This window comes from Cuculus canorus, chromosome 23 (assembly GCF_017976375.1).
Source record: "Cuculus canorus isolate bCucCan1 chromosome 23, bCucCan1.pri, whole genome shotgun sequence".
NCBI classification, from domain to species: Eukaryota; Metazoa; Chordata; class Aves; order Cuculiformes; family Cuculidae; genus Cuculus; species Cuculus canorus.
This window is the reverse complement of record NC_071423.1, coordinates 6,514,202-6,539,763: the sequence shown is the minus strand read 5'-3', so window position 1 is coordinate 6,539,763 and position 25,562 is coordinate 6,514,202. Positions and strand designations below refer to the sequence as shown.

The window sequence follows — 25,562 nt, the reverse complement described above, 5'->3', positions numbered from 1 at the left end:
TCAGTTGACCCCACAGGGACTTCTTTGAAGTGTTCACTTGACCTCAAATGACCCCTGTGTCCTCAGATGACCCCAATTAACCTCAGATGACCCCATGTCCTCAAATGACCCCACAATATTGCCTTTGAGAGGTTCATTTGACCTCAGATAACCCCCATGTCCTCAGTTGACCCCTGTGTCCTCATTTGACCCCACAGAGTCATTTTTGAAGTGTTCACTTGACCTCAGGTAACCTCTGTGTCCTCAGTTGACCCCAATTAACCTCAATTGACCCCTGTGTCCTCATTTGACCCCACCGAGATGTCTTTGAAGAGTTTGTTTGACCTCAGTTTACCCCTGTGTCCTCGGTTGACCCCAAAGAGTCATCTTTGAAGTGTTCACTTGACCTCAAATGACCCCTGTGTCCTCAGATGACCCCAATTAACCTCAGATGACCCCGTGTCCTCAAATGACCCCACAATATCGCCTTTGAGAGGTTCATTTGACCTCAGATAACCCCCATGTCCTCAGTTGACCCCACAGAGTCATCTCTGAAGTGTTCACTTGACCTCAGGTAACCTCTGTGTCCTCAGTTGACCCCAATTAACCTCGGTTGACCCCTGTGTCCTCATTTGACCTCACAGAGACGTCTTTGAGGGGTTTGCTTGACCTCAATTGACCCTCGTGTCCTCATTTGACCCCGTGTCCTCATCTGACCCCACAGTTTCATCTTTGAGGGGTTTGTTTGACCTCAGTTAACCCCTGTGTCCTCAGTTGACCTCTGTGTCCTCGGTTGACCCCAAAGAGACTTCTTTGAGGTGTTCACTTGACCTCAAATGACCCCTGTGTCCTCAGATGACCCCAATTAACCTCAGATGACCCCGTGTCCTCAAATGACCCCACAATATCGCCTCTGAGAGGTTCATTTGACCTCAGTTAACCCTGATGTCCTCAGTTGACCCCTGTGTCCTCAGTTGACCCCACAGAGTCCTCTTTGAACTCTTTGCTTGACCTCAATGCTCCCCAATGTCCTCAGTTGACCTCCACGTCCACATTTGACACCAGAGTCATCTTTGAAGTATTCATTTGACCTCAGTTAACCCCTGTGTCCTCAGTTGACCCCAATTAACCTCAGTTGACCCCTGTGTCCTCATTTGACCTCACAGAGACTTCTTTGAGGGTTTCCCTTGACCTCAATTGACCCCCGTGTCCTCAGATGACCCCCGTGTCCTCATTTGACCCCACAGTGTCTTCTTTGAGGGTTTCCCTTGACCTCAATTGACCTCTGTGTCCTCAGATGACCCCATGTCCTCATTTGACCCCAAAGAGACTGCTTTGAGTTGTTCGCTTGACCTCAGTTAACCCCTGTGTCCTCACTTGACCTCTGTGTCCTCAGTTGACCCCCAGTACCATCTTTGAGGAGTTCGCTTGACCTCAGTTGACCCCTGTGTCCCCAGTTGACCCCATGTCCTCATTTGACCCCAATTAACCTCATTTGACCCCACTGGTGTCATCTTGGAGGGGTTCCCATGACTTTATTTGACTCCTGTGTCCTTGGTTGGCCCCAGAGTGACCGTCCCCTGTGCATCCCTGCTGTCCCCCCTCCGCCAGTCGACCCCCGGCTGTCCTGGGCTGGGATGATGTCCTGTCCTGGACTGCTCCACGCAGTCCTGACCCCACCAGTGTCTCCAACAGAAGCTTCTGGGCTGGCAGTGTCCGCTGTGCCGGACCAGCACTGGCCCACCAGAGGCTCACAAACTCCGGTGGGGAATGGTGGCCTCCAACAGCACCTATGGATCGTGTGGTGTCCATCGGAGCCCACCATGGAAGCTGCACCTCCCATCATGGTTCAGTTTTGGGCCCCTCGGGACAAGAGGGATACTGAGGGGCTGGAGCGTGTCCGGAGAAGGAAAGAGAGATGGGGACGTTCCTGGAGAACAGGGGTTGTGGGAGCAGCTGAGGGACCCGGGGCTGTACAGCCTGGAGGAGGCTGAGGGGAGACCTCATGGCTCTCTGCAGCTCCTGAAAGGTTGTGGTGAGGTGGGCGCTGGGCTCTGCTCCCAAGGAAGAAGTGATGGGATGAGAGGGAACGGCCTCAAGTTGCCCCAGGGGAGGTTTAGATGGGATATTGGGAGAGCTTTCCTTACTGACAGAGAGGAGAAGCCCTGGCAGAGGTTGCCCGGGGCAGTGGTGGAGTCCCCGTCCCTGGTGGGGTTCAAAAGCCGGGCAGATGGTTCAAAAGCCGGGCAGATGAGGTGCTCAGGGATGGTTTGTAGTGGATGGGTACTGTTGGACTCACTGATCTCAACTGTCTTTTCCAACCAAACGATTCTACGAATGGATAAACCACCTCCAAGCTCCCTCAAGCCAAGAGCTCCAGGAGGCCAGGAGAACATCTCAGGCTGCGGCTCCTGAACGGGATGAGACGCGGCCAAGCGGGAGGTCCCCCCCAGGGCTCACAGAACCAACACCACGCAGACCATCGGCTACAACAAAGGAGATTTTATTTAAAAATAAAACTTTTGTTTTCGCTTTCTTTCATTTGATGGAGGGAATCCCGAACACAGGAGCTCGCGGGGGCAGCGGACGAGAAGGGGAACAATTAATAAATAACATTAGTAAAACCTCTAAACGTTAACGATGCGCCTGCAACCGAACCGAGGACTTTAAACCGAGTGAACCTTTAAAGCTCAGCTACTCCGTTAAGAATATTTACCTTCTGTTTTGCCTTATTCTTTACAGATCTGAAAGGATTAAATACTGCTGTTATAGTTTTATATTAACGACACTATTATAGCTTTTTATTTAAAATATTTTGTGAAAATCTCAACATTTTTAACACTGACATCACACAAAGCGGTCAGTCGAGAGGAAGAACCGACTCCTCCTCCCCCGCTGGGAATTTCAAGAGAGATTTCTATCTGGAAGGTGAAAAATAAGCATTCATATCCCCCTCTTGTTCCCAAAGGGGCACCTGGGAGCTGCGTTTTTCCTCGCTGACCCCAGGAACCGTGGCGAGGAAAGGGCGCAGGGAAGGGCATGCGGAAAAGCTGGTTTAGGGCAAGCACCTCGCGGGATCCCAGCGGAGACGCAAGGGAGCACAGCAGGCAGGATTCACCCCAGCCCTCGTTTGGGCTTCCCATCGGTGGCACCGGACACGCTACGGCGGCTGGAAATCCTGCTCGGCACAGGCAGCACTTCCTGGCTTTCCCAGTCCCACAGTGGCAGAGACCCATCCCGGTCCCACAGCCGCCCCTCCGGCCTCCCTCAGCTCCCTGCTGCTGTGCAGAGACTCATTCTGCTCCTGCACATCTTGTGCCCCGTGCCCTTACTCTACAAAGTGTTTTCTGCTCGCTTCGTGCCCAGGTTGGGGGAAAACCAGTGTTTCTTCCGAGCAGAACTCAATTTCCTCACAAACCCATCCTGTCCTACAATTCCATCGTCTCCATGCCAAGCTCAGCATGGTACCAGCCCAGAGAAGTCATCGGTAGTAATGGATACAGTAGGAAGCCTCCACAGTTGAAATGCTACAAAACTCAGAGTTGAAGCGACGATTGCCCATCCCTCTTCCCCCTCCTTTTTCCCCCTTTCCAAGCAGCTTTGTGCTCAAAGGCATCGCTACAGCTTGTCCAGTTAGGGCTCCTCAGACCCAGCCTAGCGACGCGGCGTTCCCTTCAGAAAGGCACTAGACATTTGGGGTTGTATTTTTCTTCTTAAAGTAGCGTCATAAAGTTAACTTCTTAAGATTAAAGAGGGGAAGGGAAAACAAAGTGAAATCCATCTCAGCCTTACCCTTCCGAAAGAACAACAAGAAATACATGCTGTGCTGCACAGAGCGTGGTCAGGACTCTGCCGCGCCCACCGGTACCAGTAAACACATCTCTAAGGAAGAAAAGCCAAGATTTAAGTTTCTCAAACCAGTTTTAAGACACAAACAGTGCACAGGAAGGACACATGCAGAAAAATCAGTGATACATGCCACGAAGATTGCTCTCTCTAAGCTCTAATACCTGAACAATATGCACAGGAACACCTTTCAGCACACAAACCCCCAAAGACCGGGCTGTAACAGCTCTGCTCGGTGTGATTTAACTCGACATCACTACAAGCCAGGAACAAAGGGCTTGTGCGGGACAGGGCAGCACTAATCCGATCATACACACTGCGCAGGACAAGAGTTAAGGGTTTCTAGCTGGCTGGACTTGGCTCTCGCGCAGCCTTGGCAGCAGCAGGAGTCACACGCCCCACTTGAACACACTTCCACAGAGTTTACACAGCAAGCAGAAACGAAGTGGTTCCAAACGCAACACCGAGTGAGTGGCAGCATTGGAAAGAAGAGGAAAAAGAGGGAAATAAAACCACAGTGCTCCCTCCTGGAAGGGTTTCTAGCAGGTTCTTCAAGAGAGAGCCAGCAAACAGCTCTCATGCAGCAGGACCGGTTGCTCGGGCTCCCCAGCATAACATGCAGAACTTCAGAGACAACACCCGGGGCTGCTCCGTGTTCCTGCTGCGGCAACGCCAGCGCTGGGCTGCTTCTCCAGCAGCTGCCACAGACACAGCAGCCGGGGCTGCCACACGGAGCCCTTCACACAGAGCAGGGCTGGTTCACGGCGGCGCTTGGCACTGCACGTGTGGGCAGAGTAATGAGAACAGCTTTTCCTCGAGTACAGCACGCACTGACATCACCTTCCCTGAAAGGCAGCTCCTTCACCGAGGCCAGACCCCTCTCCTGGCTGTGCCCAACCTCTCTCGGTGCCGCTGCCGAGCGCTGTGCCCACTGACATAAATCTCATCCATGCGCTGCACTGGCCGCTTTCAAGCCCTGGCCCTAAAATAGCCACGGTGGTGATGGGCTTCAAGTGTGGCAGGAGATCTCCTTACCGTTCCAAGAACATTTTCTTTACTACAGAAAGGAGGGGAGTGGAGAGAGACACTTCACGCTTTTAAACTGCTGAAACACACCGCGTCAGTTTATTAAGTCGTAAGGCCAGAGAGAAACCTCTGCTCTACGTAAAACAAACATTTCGTGCTCAGTTCCCTTTGCTAATACTTAAGTCCTCTCTGCCGGTTCCAAGCTGTGTCTCTGGGGCCAGCTAAGAGGTTCTCCAGAAGCCTAAACTGCATCCAGCTGCCCTCACTGCTCCAACATCTCCAGCTGTGACCCTTTGCCCAGTGGCTACTGCTGCCCATAGGGAGACGCAAACACCAGACACGCTTCGGAAGGCCAATGGCCTCTCGGAACACAGAGCACTTGTTTGTTTTGTCAGGCTGTGATCTACAAACCCTCACTTCATTTAAATCCTTTCAAAAGGAACCACGCTCTTCTCACACAGCAAGTGTGCGTAAACAGAGTGAAGTTACCGAGCACGCAAGTCAGGTTTTCCCAAAGTCCTGACTTTTAAAGCCATGTGATCGTTTTACAGAAACGGAAGTTTCCCAAAGCTGTTTTAACACCAGCTCTGGAGTACTGGAAATGGAAAGAGGACCCCCATATTGTTTTGATAGCCATGCAGAGAGCTGCTGCGCTTCTTTTACTGCAAAGCAGGTAAGATACCAACAAACACATCAGCCGCACCTACCGGTTCCACAAACAGCTTGGCACACAGACAGCTGGCTCCTGCAGGAGCTCTGGAAGGAGATGATGGAATGCATGCGAAGGCCTCTCGTCTGCAATAGCCACCATGCAATTAAGATAAATAAAACATCCTATTTACCAGATGCAACATTCCTAGAGGAAGAGCGCAGGGGAGTGTCCAGCGATGGCTGCTCAAGGCCAGCAGGGCCACAATCCCACCTGAGCACCAAAGCGCAAAATGCTCAAGGCTCAAAAAGGGAGAAGCGGCAGTCGGTCCTTTGCTCTTACTCGAATTCTTCCCACCCTCTCCCACCCCTCAAAAACACGCAAAACTTTCAGCACATCCAGCAGCCTGGAATCTGGTGCTGCCAGTGCTGCCGGCAAGAGGACACGCATGAGAGAAACCCAACTCCTGGCAGCCAAGATCAAAATACCTGACACGAGCAAGAGTCACACAAGTGACACACAAGCAAGTCATGCTCTCTCCAGGCCAGATGGGAGGGCTGGACTCATAAGCAATAAATGCTATTATTACAGCTACGAGGGAAACGCCATGGCAAACAGGAAGCAATCGCAAGATTCCTCCAAGATCTCCTATTTATTCCCAGCAGAAAGTGACCTTCCGGCTGCTCTAAAAAGCCTGAGCCAGACACACAGCAGCGAATAGAGCCAAACCCAGTACCATGAACCACAGGACACACCACACCGACCTCGAGACTTTGCTTCTCAGAGCATTCACTTAGAATTCACAGCACAAAACACTCCTCCCCAGCCTCCAGGGCACCAGATCGGGGATACCTTTCTCTGCCAACACCCTGGAAATAAATCTGTTCTCTCAAACAAGAGGTAGGGGGAAAGGACTCCAAGACATACACTGTATAAAACACCATTCTGCTCCATTTCATTCCTCTGCTTTGAAATCTGGAACCACAAAAACCTGATAACTGATTCTCTGAAGAGGCAGGACCGACCTCAGTATGAAGTCTCTAAAGGAACCCCCTTCCCCTTTGGTGCACGGCTGGGCTACGCCTGCCCAGGCAGTTGGTCCACAGAAGCTGTAGGTGTGCAGGTAATGTGCTATGTGGCCACATGCGCAGGGGAGGAAATGGAAACAAACTCCCGGAGAATATTCTTGGCCATTTCAATATTGTTATGTGCAATGACCAGGGCTTTCTGAATGTCCTGATATGAGTAGCCTTGGCTCATTAGGTTCTCGATCTCGCTGGAGAGCTGCAGTGACGTGCTGGGCCCGCCGCTGGCTCCGCCTGCCTGGCAGCTCCCTGCTTTCCGCTCAGAATTTATTCGCCGTGGTAGAGGTTTTGGCGGCCTTTCTGGAACTTGAGAGCCGTCTGAAAAACCTGGAAGGACAAACAAAGGCAGCACTTCAGAAAAGGACATGTGATTCTTGCCTGGAACAAAGCAGGAATGACATTAGACTGATAAATGGTGCTTTAAAAACACGCCACTGAAAGCCACAACGCTTTCTCCAACCAGCCTGTCCTCCCACACAGCGGTATGGATGAGCTCAGCCTCCCCTCTCATGTACAAAAACAGTTATGGAGATTTATTTTAATTAGGAGGACAAGTCAGGCTCATTTATTAAGATAAGACCACTTAAACAGAAAATCCTGCCCCAGAATAAGAATCAAAAAATGGTTTGGGTTGAAAGGAACCTCAAAGGCTTAAGCTTGTAGCCAACCACAATGCAGTCCAGCTCCCCAGTCTTCAAGCTTCTCACGCATAAAAAGCTTTTTGTGCCTTGGAGAGAAAGGACTAGCCACGTCTCTCCCCCAAACTGTCTTTTGAAATAACTGTTTCAGCTTGAACTGGACTGAGTTTCAGAGTCCGTGGGTCGGTCTGAAAGAACAACCACCAGCGCAGCTTTCGTGGTTAAAGATTAAGAAACTAAACTGTAGGACACAGTGCATGAGAAAATAAATCTGCCAAAACGTGTCCCATACCGGTCAGGCTCACTTAACACCAGGCTTCAGCGGTGGCCAATACCCAGTGCTTCAGAAAACCACATCTGCTTCCCAGAGCTGTAACAAGCAGCAAGGCCACAGCGTTTTTCATTGCTGATCTCTTAACACTGAGAAGCAGGACAGAAGCGCTGTTATTTCAGAAAACAAAGAGGGGTCAATGATTAAGCTGAGCACTTCATCTGGGAGCAGGATGTGAGCTCTCTCTGCCCCTTATCCTGGTCAGCTGCATTCTACAGACATAGTGAGAGACATAAAAAGTGAGGCAGGGAGGAGCAGCAAAAGCTAAAGATCTTCCCTGCACCAGTAAAACCTTCTCCGAGCTGAAAAGGGCAAGCTCGGGGAGTGGAGGTGGTGAAGGAGGTGGAGACTCAGTGGAGCAATGGTCCCAGGTACAGGAGGCTCTGCCTCCCGCCCACCTCCAGAAGGAAGAAGAAACTCACTCCTCTTACTCGGAACATCGCCAGGGTGTTCAGACAGGCTGAAACCCCCAACAGGAAGAACTTCCTTTAAAGATGCTGAGCTGTTGTAGGGAATAAGTCAAATGTTATTCAGAAAGGCTCTTAGAGGGACTAGGCTTTGTTTTTTCCCTCGGAGAATGTACCTTGCACAAGATGTCCTCTATTCCTCAGGGACAAAAAGATGACCTTGCAGAGCCACCGGGTCCCTGCTGGGAGGAACTGAGGGCAGCAAACAGCGCACTTGTGCCATCTGCTGACAGCAACCGCGGCCGAGCCCGAGCCAGACAGAAGCTGCGCAAGGCAGCCACGTCATCTTTCACTTGGAACCCCGATAAGCAGCAATGGTCTGAAGTTCTCTTTGGTACACCCTGGCACCAGGGTATGCCATGCCCTGTAGGAAACAGTGGCTAAAGCAATAGCCTTCGTGCTGAGCAAAGGTTCTCCTAATGGTGATTCAAGCGTGATTTGCTAGCTCAGTGATTAAACAACAAAGGCAGAGCCTTCCAAGTTGTAAACCAAACTGAACACTTAAGAACCAGTGTAATTCTGCCTGGGTTTACAAACAAAACCAGGAGCCAGTGGCAGAAGCTTCAAACACTCGTAGCAATCCATCAGTTCTCACTACAACGGGTGTTTCCTAACCTGTTACAGGGTCATTTTCCAAAGACATTCGGCTGAAGGCAGGCGTGGCATTGGAGATATCAGACAGTGTGCGACGAGCAGTAGCAACCGGTAGTGGTGGTTTGGGGATATCATAACCATCTTCTTCATTTTCTGACTCTTCAGGGCCGTTGCTGGCAGTGGCTGCTGCCAGATCTCCTTCATCTGCAACAAGAGGCACACTCTGAGCGCTGGGACTCAACAGAATCTCTGTCTTTCAAGGCAGATGCTGTTTCCCTGCAGTCCACAAACACTGACAGGACACAGGACTAAGGGTTTGCAGCCAAATCCCCACAAGTTCTTTCCAGAAGGTAGCATTAGGTTGAAAATACTTGAAATAGATGTGGCCTGACAACTGCTGCCCAGAAAATAAACGTAATCTTCAAACCAGCTATTTTTTAAACAACTGTTGAGAATGTTTCCAGTGCATTCCAACCAGGCTTCTCAGCAACATCCCCACATGCAGCCTGCAGTGCACACACCCAGACGATTCCGCACATATCCTAGTATTTTAATAGCTTAAGCAAGTGACATTTACATTAGCCTAAAATGCTGTTCAACTTGGGACTAGGACCAACTGACTGTATCTCAGTTTGTTTTTTAGCACGCACACTCACCAGAAGCGCTGACGGTCTCGAAAGCAGAGGATGCTGCTTGAGAGTGAATGTTGTACATTGCTTCATACATACAGCCATCGGCTTGCGGGTCGCAGTCTAAAACTCTGTGGGAGAGAACACATATTCCATAGAATCACATAATGGTTTGGGTTGGAAGGAACCTCAAAGCCCATCCAGTCCCACCCCCTGCCATGGGCAGGGACACCTCCCACTGGATCAGGGGCTCCAAGCCCCATCCAACCTGGCCTGGAACCCCTCCAGGGATGGGGCAGCCACCACTGCTCTGGGCAACCTGGGCCAGGGCCTCCCCACCCTCACAAGAAAATATTTCTTCACAAGATCTCATTTTAATCTCCTCTTCTTCAGCTTAAAATCATTCCCCCTCATCCTCTCCCTGCCCTCCCTGATTAAGAGCCCCTCCCCAGCTTTCCCAGAGCCCCTTTCAGTACTGGAAGCTGCTCTGAGATCTCCCTGGAGCCTTCTCTTCTCCAGGCTGAACGTCCAAGTCTCTCATCTTGCCCTCATACAGGAGGTGCTCCAGCCCTCGGACCATCTTTGTGGCCTCCTCTGGACTCGCTCTAAGAGCTCCATGCCCCTCCTCTGCTGAGGACTCCAGAACTGAATGCAGGGCTTCAGGTGAGGTCTCAATAGAGCAGAGGGGCAGAATCCCTTCCCTCGCCCTGCTGGTCCCACTGCTTTGGATGCAGCATTTCCCTCCAGATAAGCGACAGTGGTCACCCACCACCACCTCGACTCTGCAAGTGAGTGTCTGCACAGATCCCTGCTTCAGAGTGAAATCACTGCTGTTCTGTAACAGAATATCTGTTCTGTAACAGAATATTTGTTCCAGAAAATGCTCTGGTAATGTTTATTGCACTACAGCATATCAGCTGAGAAGAGTTCAATAGAAACCACCAGAACACAACCCTTTAATAGAATTCTGAATTTCAATTGCTGCTGCTCTCAAACAGTTACCGGCAGGAAGGGGTGGGAGCGGTTATCTGATTGCTTTGATACTCTATAAGGGTTCTGAAAAAGAGCAGCAGTCACATTTTATTTACAGTTAGCTCCGCTCATCTCGATCTGGTGAATATCACTGGGGGAATTCAGCAAACCCTGCAAGCAAAATCACAGTACCTACAAACAGAATCTCACCGTAAACTCTGAGTCATTTCCAAAGGCATTTTGACGTCTGGTTTTTGTACAGCAGAACCTGGAGGCACCACAGGCAGGGAGGATGGTGACATGTATTCAGTGTCTTCATCGCTCTCAGACTGTTCCCCAGGAGGCAGTTTTGGTACAGGCAGTGGTCTGGAGGCAGAGGAAACAAGATATAAACATCAGAAAAACATTTAGCCCGAATCTAATTATTACCAAAGTGGCCTTTAAAATCCACAGCAGATGTAACGAGCAGTCATCTTGCGGTGATTCTACCTAAAGAGATAACCTGGCTTTCAGGATTCTGCAAGGTCACACTGGCACAGGGTCCTTGTGCAAAAGGAAGCTGACAATTTCAGGCACATTGTACATCACCTACTGCACATAAAGACCAGCTCAGAAGGGAATTAATTAAAAAGAGCTAATGGCAAGCGTAGCCCGCTTCCTACGGCCACAGCCAGCTACCACCACGATTCACGGACCTTTAGGAGGCTGATTCCACAGAATCATTTGGTTAGAAAAGACCTTTGAGATCATTGAGTCCAACCCTACCTGTCCACTGCTAAAACATCTCTGAGTACCTCATCTACCCAGCTTTTAAACCCCTCCAAGGATGGGGACTCCACAGCTTCCCTGGGCAGCTGTTCCAGTGCCTGAGAACCCTTTCAGTGAGGATATTTTTCCTGATGTCTAATCTGAAATTCCCCTGATGCAACTTGAGGCTGTTTCCTCTTGTCCTATCACCTGCCACTTGGGAGAAGAGACCAGCACCCACCTCACCACAACCTCCTTTCAGGTTGTTGTAGACAGTGATGAGGTCTCCCCTCAGCCTCCTTTTCTCCAGGCTAAACAATCCCAGGTCCCTCAGCCACCTCTCATAAGGCTTGTTCTCCAGGCCCCTCTCCAGTTTCGTTGCCCTCCTCTGGACTGCTTTCTCTAGACTGTGTACTTGAAATCTGTCAGAAATTGAAAGTAAGGCTGACAGAGTTGTGTCCAGTTCTGTCCCTGGTGCCAGTATGGAGAGACCCCCGCGATTCCCACCCTCTAGGTTACGAAAGTAAGTTATACCACTTCTTCTAGAAAACAACAGACCTGGCAGCTAAGGAGTAGATCGCATTGGCAGACGAGGAGGGTTTAATTTTGGGGTGTTCACACTCTGGGGTTGCTGGCGGACCACTATTCAAGCTCTGAAAGAAAAAAGTCAAACCAGGAATCAGAAACACCACACATAACACTGCAATGTAGTTGCAAAGCTGTCAGCTGACACTCAACACACCCTCTGGGGGAGGGAAGCATCTGTTTTATTCCTGCCACCTTAGAAATCCAGTAGGTCTGTGACAGTTTTCCCTCAAGAGGGCGCAAGCAGGGTTTTGTCCTGTAGCCAACAACTTGTCCACACAAAACCTGCAGGAATTGAGATCTTTTGAGACTCCAGTGGCTTTGGCAAATTCAGCCAAAATAGGCCTGTTTCCAAACAAGAGCACCTCTACTACGAGGCCAGGCTCAGAGAGTTGGGGTTGTTCAGCCTGGAGAAGAGAAGGCTGCAGTGAGACCTTAGAGCAGCTTCCAGTACTAAAAGAGGAATGGAACTAAAGAAAGCAAACCAGCCTGGAATTTCTTTGAGAGAACATCATGTTGGAGTACTAAGTTACACATCGTGACATTGGTAATAGGAAGAGATCCAAATTTAACTCAGATTTTACTGTGCTAAACTACACATGCAGTTTTTACAGCCCTGAAAACAGAGTAAATTGCACTTTTTCAGCATGCCAGCTCCCAATACAAAACATCCTCACTTCTACAAAACTGAAAGGTGAATGGTGATCAGGAAATTACAGCTCCTGACTGCTCCAAAGTGGAATTTCAGCCTTGCTCCCAAGAGGCACAAAGCACCTCCCTAAGAAGTCATCTCACGATTCTGCCTTCCCTGGCAGTCACCCGTTCCTTTCCATCTCACCCATGGCACAAGGCCACCCTATTCAGATGTGAACTATAAGAAGAGGGCTTCCTGGAAGACTTAATTCCTTGGGAATTACTTCCATCACCAAGGGGCCTACTCACCACTTGGTTGTCCAGGCTGAGCGTGCTCCCAAGTCGATGGCTGTCAGCCCTGGAGTCCATCTGAGAGGGCAGGGAAAAGGGAAGCGAGTGTCTGTTTGACAGTTCTCTCCCAGCCCAAGGGTCACCAGGGCTCAGAGCTACAGATGGGGCTTTTGGCATCGGCCTGGACGGCCACAGCTCCGCCTGACGGTTGGAGGGCACCGGGGGTGGTTTCTCTCTCGAAGGACAGTCTCCTGGCGTGCAAGGCAGGGGACGCCTCTGAGGTCGACCTTCAGTCCCAATGGAATGTGGCCTGTCCGGAGGTGGTGGTGGCGGGAGATCTCTGAGCGTGGGTGGGATTGGCAAAGGTTTATCTTTGTGAAGAGGACCAGGTGCAGCCTGGAAGGCAGAAGAATGTAAAATATTGCTTAACAAAGGTATTCTAGCAACAAAACATAAAAAGGAGGGAGGTGAGAGGCAGGATGGTGAGTCCTGGTTTTCATTTTATCTGTTTTTACAAGAAATTATCTCAAGAGATGAGGAGATCTCCACATCTCCACAAGTTAACCCTGCAGAGACACCTCCTCTGCAGGCTGGGAGAGATAACACAGTCCCTACGTGCAGCTACAGGCAGGCAATAAACACCCCAGGTTATTTTTCTTGAAGGGAAAACCAAACCTTACAGCAGCATTGGATGGGATTCCAAACAAAGGACACCAGTTGTATAAAAACAAGACTCCATTGTCGTTATTTATATATGTCAACGCTCAGCAAACAGCAACAAGTATTCATAGAATTGGATATTTTCTTCTACCTGAACTTGCAAGCATGGTTTCACTGCTTCACCCAAACCAGCTGAAAAGTCGCTGCCATATCTCAACAGGCAATGACCAAATGCCACCAGGATCACACTACTGCCCTCTGCTAGTCAATCAGAACCCAGTTCCTCTCTCCCACTTCCACACATCTCATTCCTTCCTTCATTTTCAATCTGAAACAATGCTCGAAGGAAAAGCTCATCAACAAAAGAGAAGTCTGGACAGGAAAATGACATCTTCCCACATTTGGAACAAAACACAAAGCCATAAACACGGCTCCAAAAGGCACCGGCAGCAGTGGCTGGGGCTGAAAACCAGTAAAGATACTGGTAACAACAATAACTTGGTAGTTTAGCCACCCTAAGTGAGCAAGCACTTCAGGTTAGGATCAGATTCCCTCTTAGCAATTGCACGCATGAATGCAAAGTAAAGGCAGGCCCTTTAAACAGCAAACTGGGACTTTCCTTCCATGGATTTCCAAATGGTTTGGGTTGGAAGGAATCTTAAAGCCCATCCAGTTCCACCCCTGCCATGGGCAGGGACAACTCCCACTGGATCAGGGTGCTCAAAGTCCCATACGACCTCACCTTGAACACCTCCAGGGAGGGGGCAGCCACAACTTTCCTGGGTAATCTGTTCTCAGGATAAACTAGACTCTTGTGGGCAATAGAATGAAAGTGGCCTAACAGGACTACAGAGAAAGAAGAAGCAAAAGTCTTGTGTGAAGGGACTTAGGAATGTCAGAGAGAACACGAAGGGTTCACCAGAATGCTGTCTTCCTGCCTGTCCCACCAAAATCACAGCTGAAAGGGCAAATAGTGTGTTTGACCTTTGAAGTGGTCCCAGGACTGGAGGCTCCAGGCGGATTGGACACTCGCTGCTGCAAAAGATCTAGTCGTGGTGGCACAGGAGGAAGGGTAGCCTGTGGAGCCACTGAGAACGGAGAAGGAGGACGCTCAACCTGGAAAAGAAAAGAATGGGAAAATCATCAAATGACAAAATCCTGCAAAACCCATTTTCTCTAGAGAGGCTTTCGAGCTCAGTGACCTGTATGGGTTTAATGTTGCCACTGGTAATAAGTCACTGTATTGGTAATGATCACAGACCAGTAAATGAAGGTAACGTTACAGCACAACAGCATTCGAACTGCAGTAAGCCTTGAAGATGACCACCGGGCTTAGCTGTGCACACAATTCAAGGGCACAATACAGACGAGCTGTGAGGCTGCGGTAACAAACCTGCCTCGCCCAGCCCTGCGCGGAAGCGAACTTCGCTTCATTTCAACACAAGAGGGCACGATCTGCTGCAAATCCTACTCATCTCTGCAGGCAACCACCACAGCATCAGCAATCGCCACTGTGCACCAAACCCTCCATTTCTGTCCCCAGAAAGCTGTTTTTCCCAGAACAGCACCCGGTCTTCTCTTTTTCATAAATGCTTTTCTACGAGCAAGGCTGGTGCTTTCCAATGCTGAAAAGCTTTGCCCGGCTCTGAACTCACTAAGGCCAACAAATACAGAGCACTGCAAACCAGGACAGGGTGTCACACTGAGGAAACAGCTTTGCTTCCCCTAGAAATGGAAATGGCTTTGCTATGTATACAAAAACTACCTCCAGGAATACGGTTTACTCTTCAGTATGCTATTTCTCATGGTGGAAGGTAAAGAGAAAGTTTACTATAGGTAAAACCAGTACAGAGGACTCTTTCTGCCCAATAAAGGCAGCTTATTTTAGTGAGTTCAACCATTAAAAATTAGCCAAATTCATGGAATCATAGAACAGTGTAGGTTGGAAGGGACCTTAAAGATCATCCAGTTCCAATCCCCCTGCTATGCGCAGAAATAACTTCCACTGGATCAGGGAGCTCAAAGCTCCATCCAATGGGTTCAAACCCACTTCCCTGTGCAGTAAAACCCTGCAGAGTGCAGATGTGCAAGAACAGCAGCGCGCTCTTAGGAAAAACCACGCAGGGATCCATAAAGAACGCCTATCTTGTACCCGTCTCCCGTAAGTAAGCAGCACTGGCAGAGTTATCACACCTTTATCATACAAATTTATCAGACACCATATAAAAAGATGACAGTCAAATTGACTTCCTCAGCAAAACAGCCTGCCCTCCACCCCATTAGTCATCAGGACCTTGGGAAGGCTGTATCTGTATTCATCACTGGGGAAAATGGATCAATCTTTGCTGATAAGAGGGAACTATGGCTAATAGATCAAAAGCAGCAGAGCTAAGCATGCAGATAAGTGTTATACACACAGATCTTATGTTCCAATAGGTCACTGTTCTCAGGATTCTTTCAAGGCAACACACAAAAGACTGAAGATTTTCAAGTGTGGCCACCATTGCTTAATAGAACAGGCACCATGAGCAGAACTGATAAAACTGAACCTAAATCCTCTTTTTCCATGGGGTAAAATCTCTCCTGTTATAAGATCTGAGAACCCTCACACGCACAAATCACTAACACCACAGAAAACTGACGTAGAACATGCAGGCTTAGTATAAACCTCCACATCTCCCAGTGGTGACCTTACTTTGGTACCAGCGAGTTCCTTCATCATGAAGAGGGAATCATCAGCTCTGTCGTCATCATCATCATCATAATTGGGTGAGGGAGTCCCTTCTGCCCCTTGCCGGGATAATCCTCCTCCTCCTCTGGGGTCGAATGGGTCTACTACAATGGGCTCTGTGCCTTTGATTTCGCAGCGGCAAAAAGGACAGCCCTGGCCTTCTGATTCCTTCAGGGAAGAGAAGAGATCTGTTATGATAGTTGCTACAATGCAGAAATTAAACACAGTTAACATAGAAAACAGTTCAAACCTGCTTTTTCGTAAATATTTTTCAACTGAGAGGAAGACAGAAAGGCAAACCATGCTATAAATATGGAATATTTTCTCTCTGAAGTAAAAAAGTAGGTTTTTAGCAAGTCATAGAAACGGTTTCAGTTGGAAAAGACCTTAAAGATCATCAAGTCCAATCATTGCTCCAGCCCTTCTAAATCCACGACCAGACCATGTCCCCAAGTATGACATCTACTCGTTTTTCAAACCCCTCCAAGGATGGCGACCACCTCCCTGGGCAGCCTCTTCCAATGCTTGACAACCCTTTCAGCAAAGAAATTCCTCCTAATACCCAATCTAAATCTTCCCTGGTGCATTGTGAGTCAATTACACCTCTTGCCTTTCCCTAGATTAAGAAATCGGGCATCTCAGCTTCTCCCTGCACACGTGAAGCTGGTACCAATGCACTGATAACAATGAACCATGAGCTTCCATCCTCAGCTGCACTGTCTTATCTCCCTACCTGAAGGAGACCGGACAGTTTTGAGAAGAGAATACATGGTTTCTGTAAAAGAGCAACCAGTTTCACTCAGCGAGATTAAGAAGAGGTGATGCCTCACCTGCCACGCAGTGAGACAGGAGGTGCACATCAGGTGGCCGCATGGTTCAATCTTCACGTCCTTGTCATTCTCAGCACATATTTTACACAGCTGGAAAGTGGAGCCCATCTCACAATACAGTTCATATTGTTCCTTTGGGGAAAGACAGACAGACAGGGTTCATACTGTAACACAACAAGCATGATTAGGCAGAGCTACAAGAAATCTTGCAAAAGATTTGCAGGAATAAATTAATTCCAAATATAGGAACACAGGGCAAAGGAGAAGAGAAGCCTGCAAAGATTTCACTATAGTTTTATATATTCCATACATCTGCCAAGCTCTGAGAAACAGTAGACTTCAATCATCCAAGGCTTTCATTTAAGTGTCCCAAGAACAGCCTAGGAAAGGAGGGCTCAAGACACGCTGGATGACATAAAATAATGAATATTTGGCAGAACACTCTAAAAAGTAATCTTAAATCTGTCAGCCCCACCTAAAGCTTTACCCAGCCTTCACAATCTCCTCTGCCCATTCCTAACACTCCAAGAGTCCTGTGGAATTCAATACATCGACCTTAAAAACAAGCCTTGGGGATTACAAGTGAGACAGAATTGTATAACAGCTAAGGGGGGAGGAATTGGGAAGAAGGCAAGTGAGTTCGATGGGACAGAACAATTTGCTCACCTGCGTTACTTTAATGTGGTCCTGAGGTGTGGGCTCACACAAGCCAGTCAGGTCAGGATTCTGATTCCGGCCGTCGGGAAATAAATAACTGTAAGCAGTTGGGGGAGAAAAGAGATCTCTACATGTGAGCATGTACGCACACATACATAGACACATAGAATCATAGAGTGGGTTGGGCTGGAAAGGATTTCAAAGCCCATCCAGTTCCAGCTGCTATGGGCAGGGACACCTCCCACTGGATCAGGGGCTCCAAGCCCCATCCAACCTGGCCTGGAACCCCTCCAGGGATGGGGCAGCCACCACTGCTCTGGGCAACCTGGGCCAGGGCCTCCCCACCCTCACAGTAAAACATTTCTGCCTAAGATCTCATCTCAATCTCCCCTTATTCAGTTGAAAACCCTTTCCCCTTACCCTATCCCTCTACTCCCTGACCAAGAGCCCCTCCCCAGCTTTCCCGGACTCCCTTTCAGTACTGGAAGGCCTTCCTGGGGCCTTCTGTAGGCTGAACAACCCCAATTCTCTCAGCGTGTCCTCATAGCAGAGGTGCTCCAGCCCTTGGACCATCCTTGTGGCCTTCTCTGGACCCATTTCAACAGTTCCATATCCTTCTTAGTTTGGGGGTTCTAGAACTGGACACAGGAATCCAGGTGAGGTCTCACCAGAGCAGAGCGGAGAGGGGGAATCCCCTCCTTGACCTGTTGGCCACGCTACTCTTGACGCAGCCCAGGATATAGTTGGCTTTCTGGGCCGCGAGTGCACATTGCCAGCTCATGTTGAGCTTCTCATCAATCAGCACCCCCCACAGAACTGATTGGTTTGCTGAATTGAGGTCTAAATGAACAAGAAGAGCTGAAAGATGTCCAAAAGGGGCTCAGTGATGTCTGCAGTGATTGCCTGACCCCTGCAACATCCTACCTCTCCTGCGAGACAGACAATGTGTGATGACCCCAGAGGTTTTACCTTTCAACTGTCTTTAAGACCTCACCACAGGATTAAGATTTATAAAACAAACTCACATTGAAAAAGGGCAAACTGGCAAAAAATGTAATTTTGATGAAGTTACTTACAAGCCTTCCCTGAAGCCATCAATCAGTGCTTGAAAAAGAGGTTTGTTGTGGGGGATTGTCTGAAGGATGTTCCCATCTGCAGTGACATAGCCGATGGCCCACTGCCCGAGGCGGGTGCAGCTCAGTCGGAAAATATAACTGAAAAACACAAAGGAAAAGAAACTTCAGTTTGGACCAGAACAGACAGGAAAGATTAAATGTCAAGTAGGCAGCCTTTGTCTGGCTATCTTAAGACAGCAAATAAAAAATAGTAAGAATAATTTAATGATTCATAACTTCATAACAGCTTTCCTGAATTTACCTCCGGGCAAATCAAAGGAGAATGTTGAATCTGATACACAGTGAGAAAAGCATCCAAGCACGATGAAATTAAACCAGAATCCAAAGCAAGAAAATTTAGCATCATTAAAATAATTTGTTTCAAATTAACTTTAAAAAACCCAACAAACAAAATCAATAAACAGATTCCATTTTTAAAACCAGCACGGACTAACAGCATAATAACAACCTCCAGGTACGCGTGCTTGGCTCTTCTTGCATAAAGAGAAATCGGGTAGCCCTGCTGCATCAGGTCAAGCCCAACCAGGGACATCAGGGAGCCCAAAACTGCTCAGCTCCACAGCCCCCAGAAGCAGGTGTTGCCCTTCCAGCCTCTGAAGTTGCCCAGCCTGCAGCATTATTTTCCAGCCTACTCTGCCTGCCACACTGCTTTCTGCCAGAGCACAGACTGCTCAGCTGCCTTGTCTGCCTGAAGCTGGCTTCAAACATGTGTGCTGCTTCTGGGGGCTGCGATCCACTCCTCCATCTGGGATTTATGCATCTACACCAGAAATTGATGGGACCTACAGCGACATTCCCTTATTCACGGTCTGGCAGTGTCTGCCTGTGCGTTCCACTCATGCCTGGGGCAGCTGTTGTCACAGCTGGGTGGGGGGCAGGAGGTAAGTCTCACCCCACGAGGATAATCTCCAAATACAGGACAAACTAGGGTTCTTCACCCTTTAAATTTCTGAGGAAGGAGGACAAAGACGAAATAAAACAAATCTCCTCAGCCAGGGCAGTAATTAGTGATGTTAGCTAGAACAATCAAAAGGCCACTGCCGCCAAGCACGAACCTGCCAGGTTTGTGAATGAATTTCTGAAGCCGGGCTTTCACCTCATCATACGTTAGGAATGCCATATAACCGGGATGAGTCACCGCTAGGCTATTCCAGTTCCTGAGCAGAGAGGACCATGGCTGTAAAACAACAAAGAAATACATTAACCGTGTGCTTCTAGAAGGTATCCCCATTCCCTAACCAAAGGCATCGGTTCTTCTGTCAAAAAAGCAGGTTTCTTATCCCACCATAAATCCAGTAGAGCAATTAAAACCTACATCCTCATGCAGCAGCCTTAGCGTTTGAGTTTCTCTCTTGTCGGTGATAAAATCACCACCCAAGATGGCCCTTAATCAAAACACCTTTAATGAATGTCAAGGGAGAAGTCAGTGAGGTCACCAAAAGGCAGCTCAAGAACAGCCACCAATTTATGCTGCTTCTGCAGAGACAATGACTCATTCCCGAGACAAGGATAAAGCCAGGAGTTTATGAGGATTATGCACAGGACCAGAAACCATGACGAGTCTGATCTCTAACACCAACTTCCTACATGGCCTCAGGAAAGCGACCTCTCCTCTCTGTCTCAGTTTCACTGGGTGTAAGAGGCTTGTGACTATTCCTAAACCACCAAACCCCGCTTGGGCGTGGCAAGGACGACTGGTTGGCCTATAATTTGAATGAATAAACAAGCACATATGTGTTATACATTCCTTAAAATGATGCATATTAGAATAATAGAACGGTTTGAGTTGGAAGGGACCTTAAAGCCCATCCAGTTCCACTCCCTGCCATGGGCAGGGACACCTCCCACTGGATCAGGGGCTCCAAGCCCCATCCAACCTGGCCTGGAACACCTCCAGGGATGGGGCAGCCACCACTGCTCTGGGCAACCTGGGCCAGGGCCTCCCCACCCTCACAGCAAAATATTTCTTCCTAAAATCTCATCTTAATCTCCCCTCTTTTAGCTGAAAACTCTTCCTCCTCATCCGATCTCTGCACTTCCTGATACAGAGCCCCTCCCCAGCTTTCCTGGAGCCCCTTTCAGTACTGGAAGCTGCTCCAAGGTCTCCCCAGAGCCTTCTCTTCTCCAGACTGAACAACCCCAACTCTCCCAGCCTATCCTCGTACGGTAGGTGCTCCAGCCCTTGGATCATCTTCATGGCAATGATGTGAAAGTTCTCAGTCCCGAGAAGGGCTTGGATGTCTAAATCTCATTCAATTTCTCCAAATTTCTCAGCCTGTCTAAAAGAAGAAATTGGCTTTCCCTAAGAAATGTGCATCTCCTGAAACCACAGCGACTCTTGACTCGCTCTTTATACACTACAGCTGGAAAAAGTACTCAATGAGATCAGCTACATTGCAACACCGAACATGGGAATTTTTCATCTAGACATATCTTAATTACAACCCACCCTATCACATGGGAAAAGGCAAGTCAGAGCCAAAGAAGTAAGTGTTTGTTCTTGTAAATTCCCAACTGCACCACGAGAAGCTGTTTTTGAGTTCTGCACTACTAAAGACTGTGGCTTAGAATTCTATCTTCTATTATTATCACTTCAGTCATATCGATATTTCTCGTGCACAGAACACAGACGTGTCCACGATTTCGTGGCTGCATCAGTTCAAAAGGCCAAATTCATAGAATCATGGAATGGTTTGGGTTGGAAGGGACCTTAAAGCCCATCCAGTTCCAACCCCCTGCCAATCACAGGGACATCTCCCATAGGATCAGGTTGCTCAGAGCCTCATCCAACCCGGCCTTGAACACCTCCAGGGATGGTGTTCATGCTTGTGCTCCATCCTGAACAAGCCTCCCATGGAATATAAGTCTGACAAGAAAGAGAAGGACAAGCAAAGACGGACTGATAAACCAGGCTTCACGTTTCCTGGCTTACAGAAGTTGTCAGAACTTCAGTCTAAGTCTTTTCTTTTGGAAGGGAAAAACTGATACTGAACGAGCCTTATAGTTGCCATATATAGAGAGACAATATTTTCCTTCTACAGCCAGAAGCATCCCACACTTTTACTACAATATAGGGTCCTAAATAATGTTTAATACAGGGTCCTAAGTTGTTAGTGGATGAAGGGCAAGACAATCAAGTCCCTTTCAGCATAAATAAATCATTTTAGTCTATAACATATAGTTTGCCCTGGGAAAAGAATCTAATGTGAAACACTGAGACACGTTTCAAGTGATTCACGCTCCTCAATTCTTACCTGAAACAGTCGTGTGAAGATATCGAATTCAAATACTGAAATGTAGTCATTGCACGTCAAGTCAATCGTTGACTTCAAGGCCATGGCTTCTAGCCCTGAACTGATTGGATGCACTTCATGCAAGGCCTGACGGAAGCTCTTCCAGGGAACAATAGTCCTGGGGAAAATCAAGGTAAATGTGACATATCCAAAGACCACCACCATGCACATACCTTATCCTTCTATCGTGAACATGCACCTCATGATAATGGAAGAGAGAAAAATCAAAGTTAGCCACAAGATATTTATTCTTGTCCTGCAAGCACAGAATTACTTGGTACTGCAAGAAATTAGCAGCCAAATGGACAATTTTCTCTGCAAATACAAAAGTTTGGAATCTGAAGTCCAGCTCCATGTTCTCCTCTCCACTTCTCTGCAGTCCTACCACAACAATAGTTCTCTGTACCCTGGGCTGTATACAACGTCATCGCTTGATAGGAATCTCTGCTGCTGGCAGAGGAGGAGTTAACTGCAAGGTTACAGCTCACTGCAGGTCTAGACGGTTAATAAAAAATTAAAAGAGCTGCAAACAATTCTCTAAAGAGGGATTAACTGGAGGAGTCAGATAATCAGAAGCCAAAACAGAGGCTCCTGTTTAAAGGAATATTTTCCTCCTTTTAAAATATCAAATGGAAAATAAACATTGAAAGAACTTTCCCAGCTTCAGATGGCTGTGTTATTCATGAGTAAATACATTATTGCTTTTTATTCTGACAGCTACTAATTAAACTCCTGATGTGTACCTTCATTAGAAAGCAGTAACCAACTCCATTTACTTTAATCCTCCTCATTTAGCCAATATTTTATTAGATACAAAACCTAAACCTGACGTTTCAACACTTTGCATGCAAATATTCATGGCACTTCACTCTCTCCTTCATCCTATCTTAACAAAGCCACTATGCAAGCTGACAAATTTCAGAGCAGCCAGAAGAAAGGTAGTGAAGTGATTGGAAAGATGAATTGGAGGGAAGATTAAAAGAATTTAATATAATGACTTAGCTAAAAGACAACTAAAATTGGGGGAGTGGTAATCTTTGGAAGAAGAAAGCAGATCATTTGGCATACTTTGCAGAGCTTACTTAGAAGTTAAGGAATTAAACTAAGGAGAGGAAAATTCAAGCTGAATAATTGAGGGAAACAGTGACAGTAAGAGTCTCCTAGGGAAAGATCCATCACTTGGCACATTTAAAAACAAGAAAGGACAAAGAATTGGGAAATATAATGTAGGAACAATCCCATATGTCACCCAAATGACAAGCAGGTCTCGCTCAACATTCATTTTAATCTGACGAAGACCTTTCTGAACAGCAAAACAGACTTTTATAAACATGCAGTGCTGCTTGCAGCGTGTTCCCAGGGCTTTATTTTTAAGCAGAATTAGAAACTTACTTTTCACCAAATGCCTTTCTCCAAAACTCTGCAGCGTCTGCCTTGGTGATGCGGAAGGTATCTCCTTGGAAAAGGCCGCTTGGGAAAATGCCTTTGAGTTCTGCCAGCATGTGGCTAAATATCAGGGACAACTTGGTCAGGTTGCGCCTACAGAGGACCACAAAAAGAAACGGTTCTGTTAAAAAAGACAGACGTGATTTTGCACTGAACAAAACTGAAATGGGACCTATTGCAATTCAAGGAGTCTCCCAGTCTAGAAAACTCTTTTGTTTGGGATCATCTTCCAAGTGTTTGCCCAGCATTCAGAACAGTGTACCTACCAGCAAGGTCTGTGTTTGTCAAGACATCTTCTACCATGAATAACTGTGCACAACTTCATGAGGTGGGCAGCTTATTTCCAAAGCAACCCCTCCCCAAGGAAATACGTCCACAGAAAATGTCCAAACACAATATTCAGATGCCACCTATTAACTAACATCATTATCAGAGCCAAAATAATCAACAAAGTCTTTTGCTCTTGGGTCTGAAAATTCGTTATGAGAGCACATAAAAGTACTACTGCCTCAGATCACAGAAGCTGAGTGTCTTTCCAAGTCTCTGGAGGGTCCCACCGCAGCAGGTTTGCTCAGAGAGCATCTAACTGATAACAACAGGCCCAGCTCCCAAAGGAAGGTCAAAACACCTGCAAGGTTTTTCTACAATGGTAATAATTTACACGCAAAACCTTGACAGCCAGGGCACCCAATTACACTGTGCTGAATGATTCTCCAGCTTGAAGTACAAATTGGCACCCTAAGTTCCTTCTCTGCCTGAGGACATTCCTAGATCAGAAGTGTTCTAGTTCATTAGCGCATGCCCTTTTATAAACTGGAGAGGCAAAGTGGGAGAGAGATGTTCTGTGCTTTAGACTCATTCAGCGCTCAAGATCTCCAGCAGGAGAAGACAGGAGCACTACTGCCTAGCAGAGAAGACACAGCAGCACTGGGAACATTTTGGGTTACGTGCTTCACAGGAGACTGGCATTGGCTTGGCGTCCAGTTCTGCCAGCACAGGCTGCAGCCCACGACTGCTCCTTCCCTGCTCACAGTCTGAGTGAATACGATAAGGAGGTGAGCTCTGTCCTGGAACTGTGCTATGCACAGACAGAGTGAGCTTGGGTACCTCAAAGCATCGGTGCCTGTAGCAGTACAGAATACCCAAACACCAGCCTTCCAACTTAGGAGCCGAACAACAGCAGTATTAGACACCAGAGGTCATCTTCTACTCACAGATGGAAAAGAAAATCTATCTGCTAGCGGCACTCTTTCTCTCATTCCTTTATCCAAATAAAGGATGACTCTCTTCTCCTCCAATCCGTTACATTCTCCGGACTATAGGGAAATGAGTTCCTCAAAAGAGACAGAGATATTTCTAGCCCAGAGACTTATTTTCACCCCCACATCACATGCTCAAAGGTAAAAGAAGGAACCAGTATCATGTGGGAAAGGCCAACTTCCTAGTTAAGTCTAACAGACCGGAGATGGTCAGAAGACAGCGTCAACCACCAAGACATTGCACAGACTCGGTTAGGGCACTGAGCAACAAATTATTTTACAGAGGGCAAAATACTGAACCAGAGGCTAGAAGCGTTCCCAGTCCATGGTATTTCTTAATGCCATGTTTTCCAAGCTCTCTCACTGGGTATGTGACAATTGCCATGGGCCACCTCCCTGAGGATAGCTCTGTTTGGCAGCAAACTCAGCTCCCCCAGTTTCTAGTGTCCTGGTTGGATTGGACCCAACATACTTAACCTTAGACATTTTTCAGAGAGCACTTGCTCCAAACATGCTATTCCTAGCTGAAGCACTTATCCTGTTAATCTACCTGCTTTGCTTGACATACACACTATGATCTACTGAGCTCCACCCAAGCCCTCTCTCCGTGCGACGATACAGTTGGAGCAGACTAGAAGCTATGCAGGACTCCAAACTATAAATGTTCTTTGGCAGTAGTCCTCCTCTCTTACCTTTATTTATTCAACTACGTTTTAATGAAAAGCTGCTGAAAGCATTTACATAAGGTGCCAGCCATACAGCAAGGGATTCTGGAACCTAAGTAAAACCCCCCATTCTCTTTGTCGGCTGCCCCATGCGGCAGCTCTCTGCTGGATAGATCCAAGCTGTATGTAAGTTAGGGCAGAAATATTTGGTTGTTTGATTCTATAAAGCTTTGTCGTTAACCACTCTTCGTAGTTAACCGGCCTCCACAGAGAGGGGCTGAAAAAGTCCCCTTGTTTTCCTGGTGCAACACCATTTCCAGCCTTTGTTAAACCTTGAGAGCGTTATTGCAATCCATCAGCTTCTGCTTTTAGCAAGGTTTATTCAGCACCTCTTAAAATAAACTGTACAGGAT

The 25,562-nt window shown here is 47.8% G+C and overlaps 1 protein-coding gene across 1 annotated transcript in view; it reads right to left on the bottom strand.

The window, feature by feature from the left end:
* Window positions 1-2,466: 2,466 nt before the first annotated feature.
* The window catches only part of CBL (Cbl proto-oncogene), a 45,020-nt gene continuing 21,924 nt past the window's right edge, over window positions 2,467-25,562 (bottom strand). Inside the window, exons 3-16 of the mRNA XM_054087051.1 lie at window positions 23,172-23,318; window positions 21,741-21,897; window positions 19,542-19,663; window positions 18,427-18,564; window positions 17,360-17,447; window positions 16,694-16,825; window positions 15,828-16,031; window positions 14,117-14,248; window positions 12,491-12,868; window positions 11,522-11,616; window positions 10,427-10,582; window positions 9,272-9,375; window positions 8,637-8,819; window positions 2,467-6,912 (exon numbers count right to left, since the gene is read on the bottom strand). Of these exons, the coding sequence (XP_053943026.1) occupies window positions 6,632-6,912; window positions 8,637-8,819; window positions 9,272-9,375; window positions 10,427-10,582; window positions 11,522-11,616; window positions 12,491-12,868; window positions 14,117-14,248; window positions 15,828-16,031; window positions 16,694-16,825; window positions 17,360-17,447; window positions 18,427-18,564; window positions 19,542-19,663; window positions 21,741-21,897; window positions 23,172-23,318 (2,317 nt within the window). The 3' untranslated portion in view covers window positions 2,467-6,631. The remainder of the gene's footprint in view (window positions 6,913-8,636; window positions 8,820-9,271; window positions 9,376-10,426; window positions 10,583-11,521; window positions 11,617-12,490; window positions 12,869-14,116; window positions 14,249-15,827; window positions 16,032-16,693; window positions 16,826-17,359; window positions 17,448-18,426; window positions 18,565-19,541; window positions 19,664-21,740; window positions 21,898-23,171; window positions 23,319-25,562) is intronic.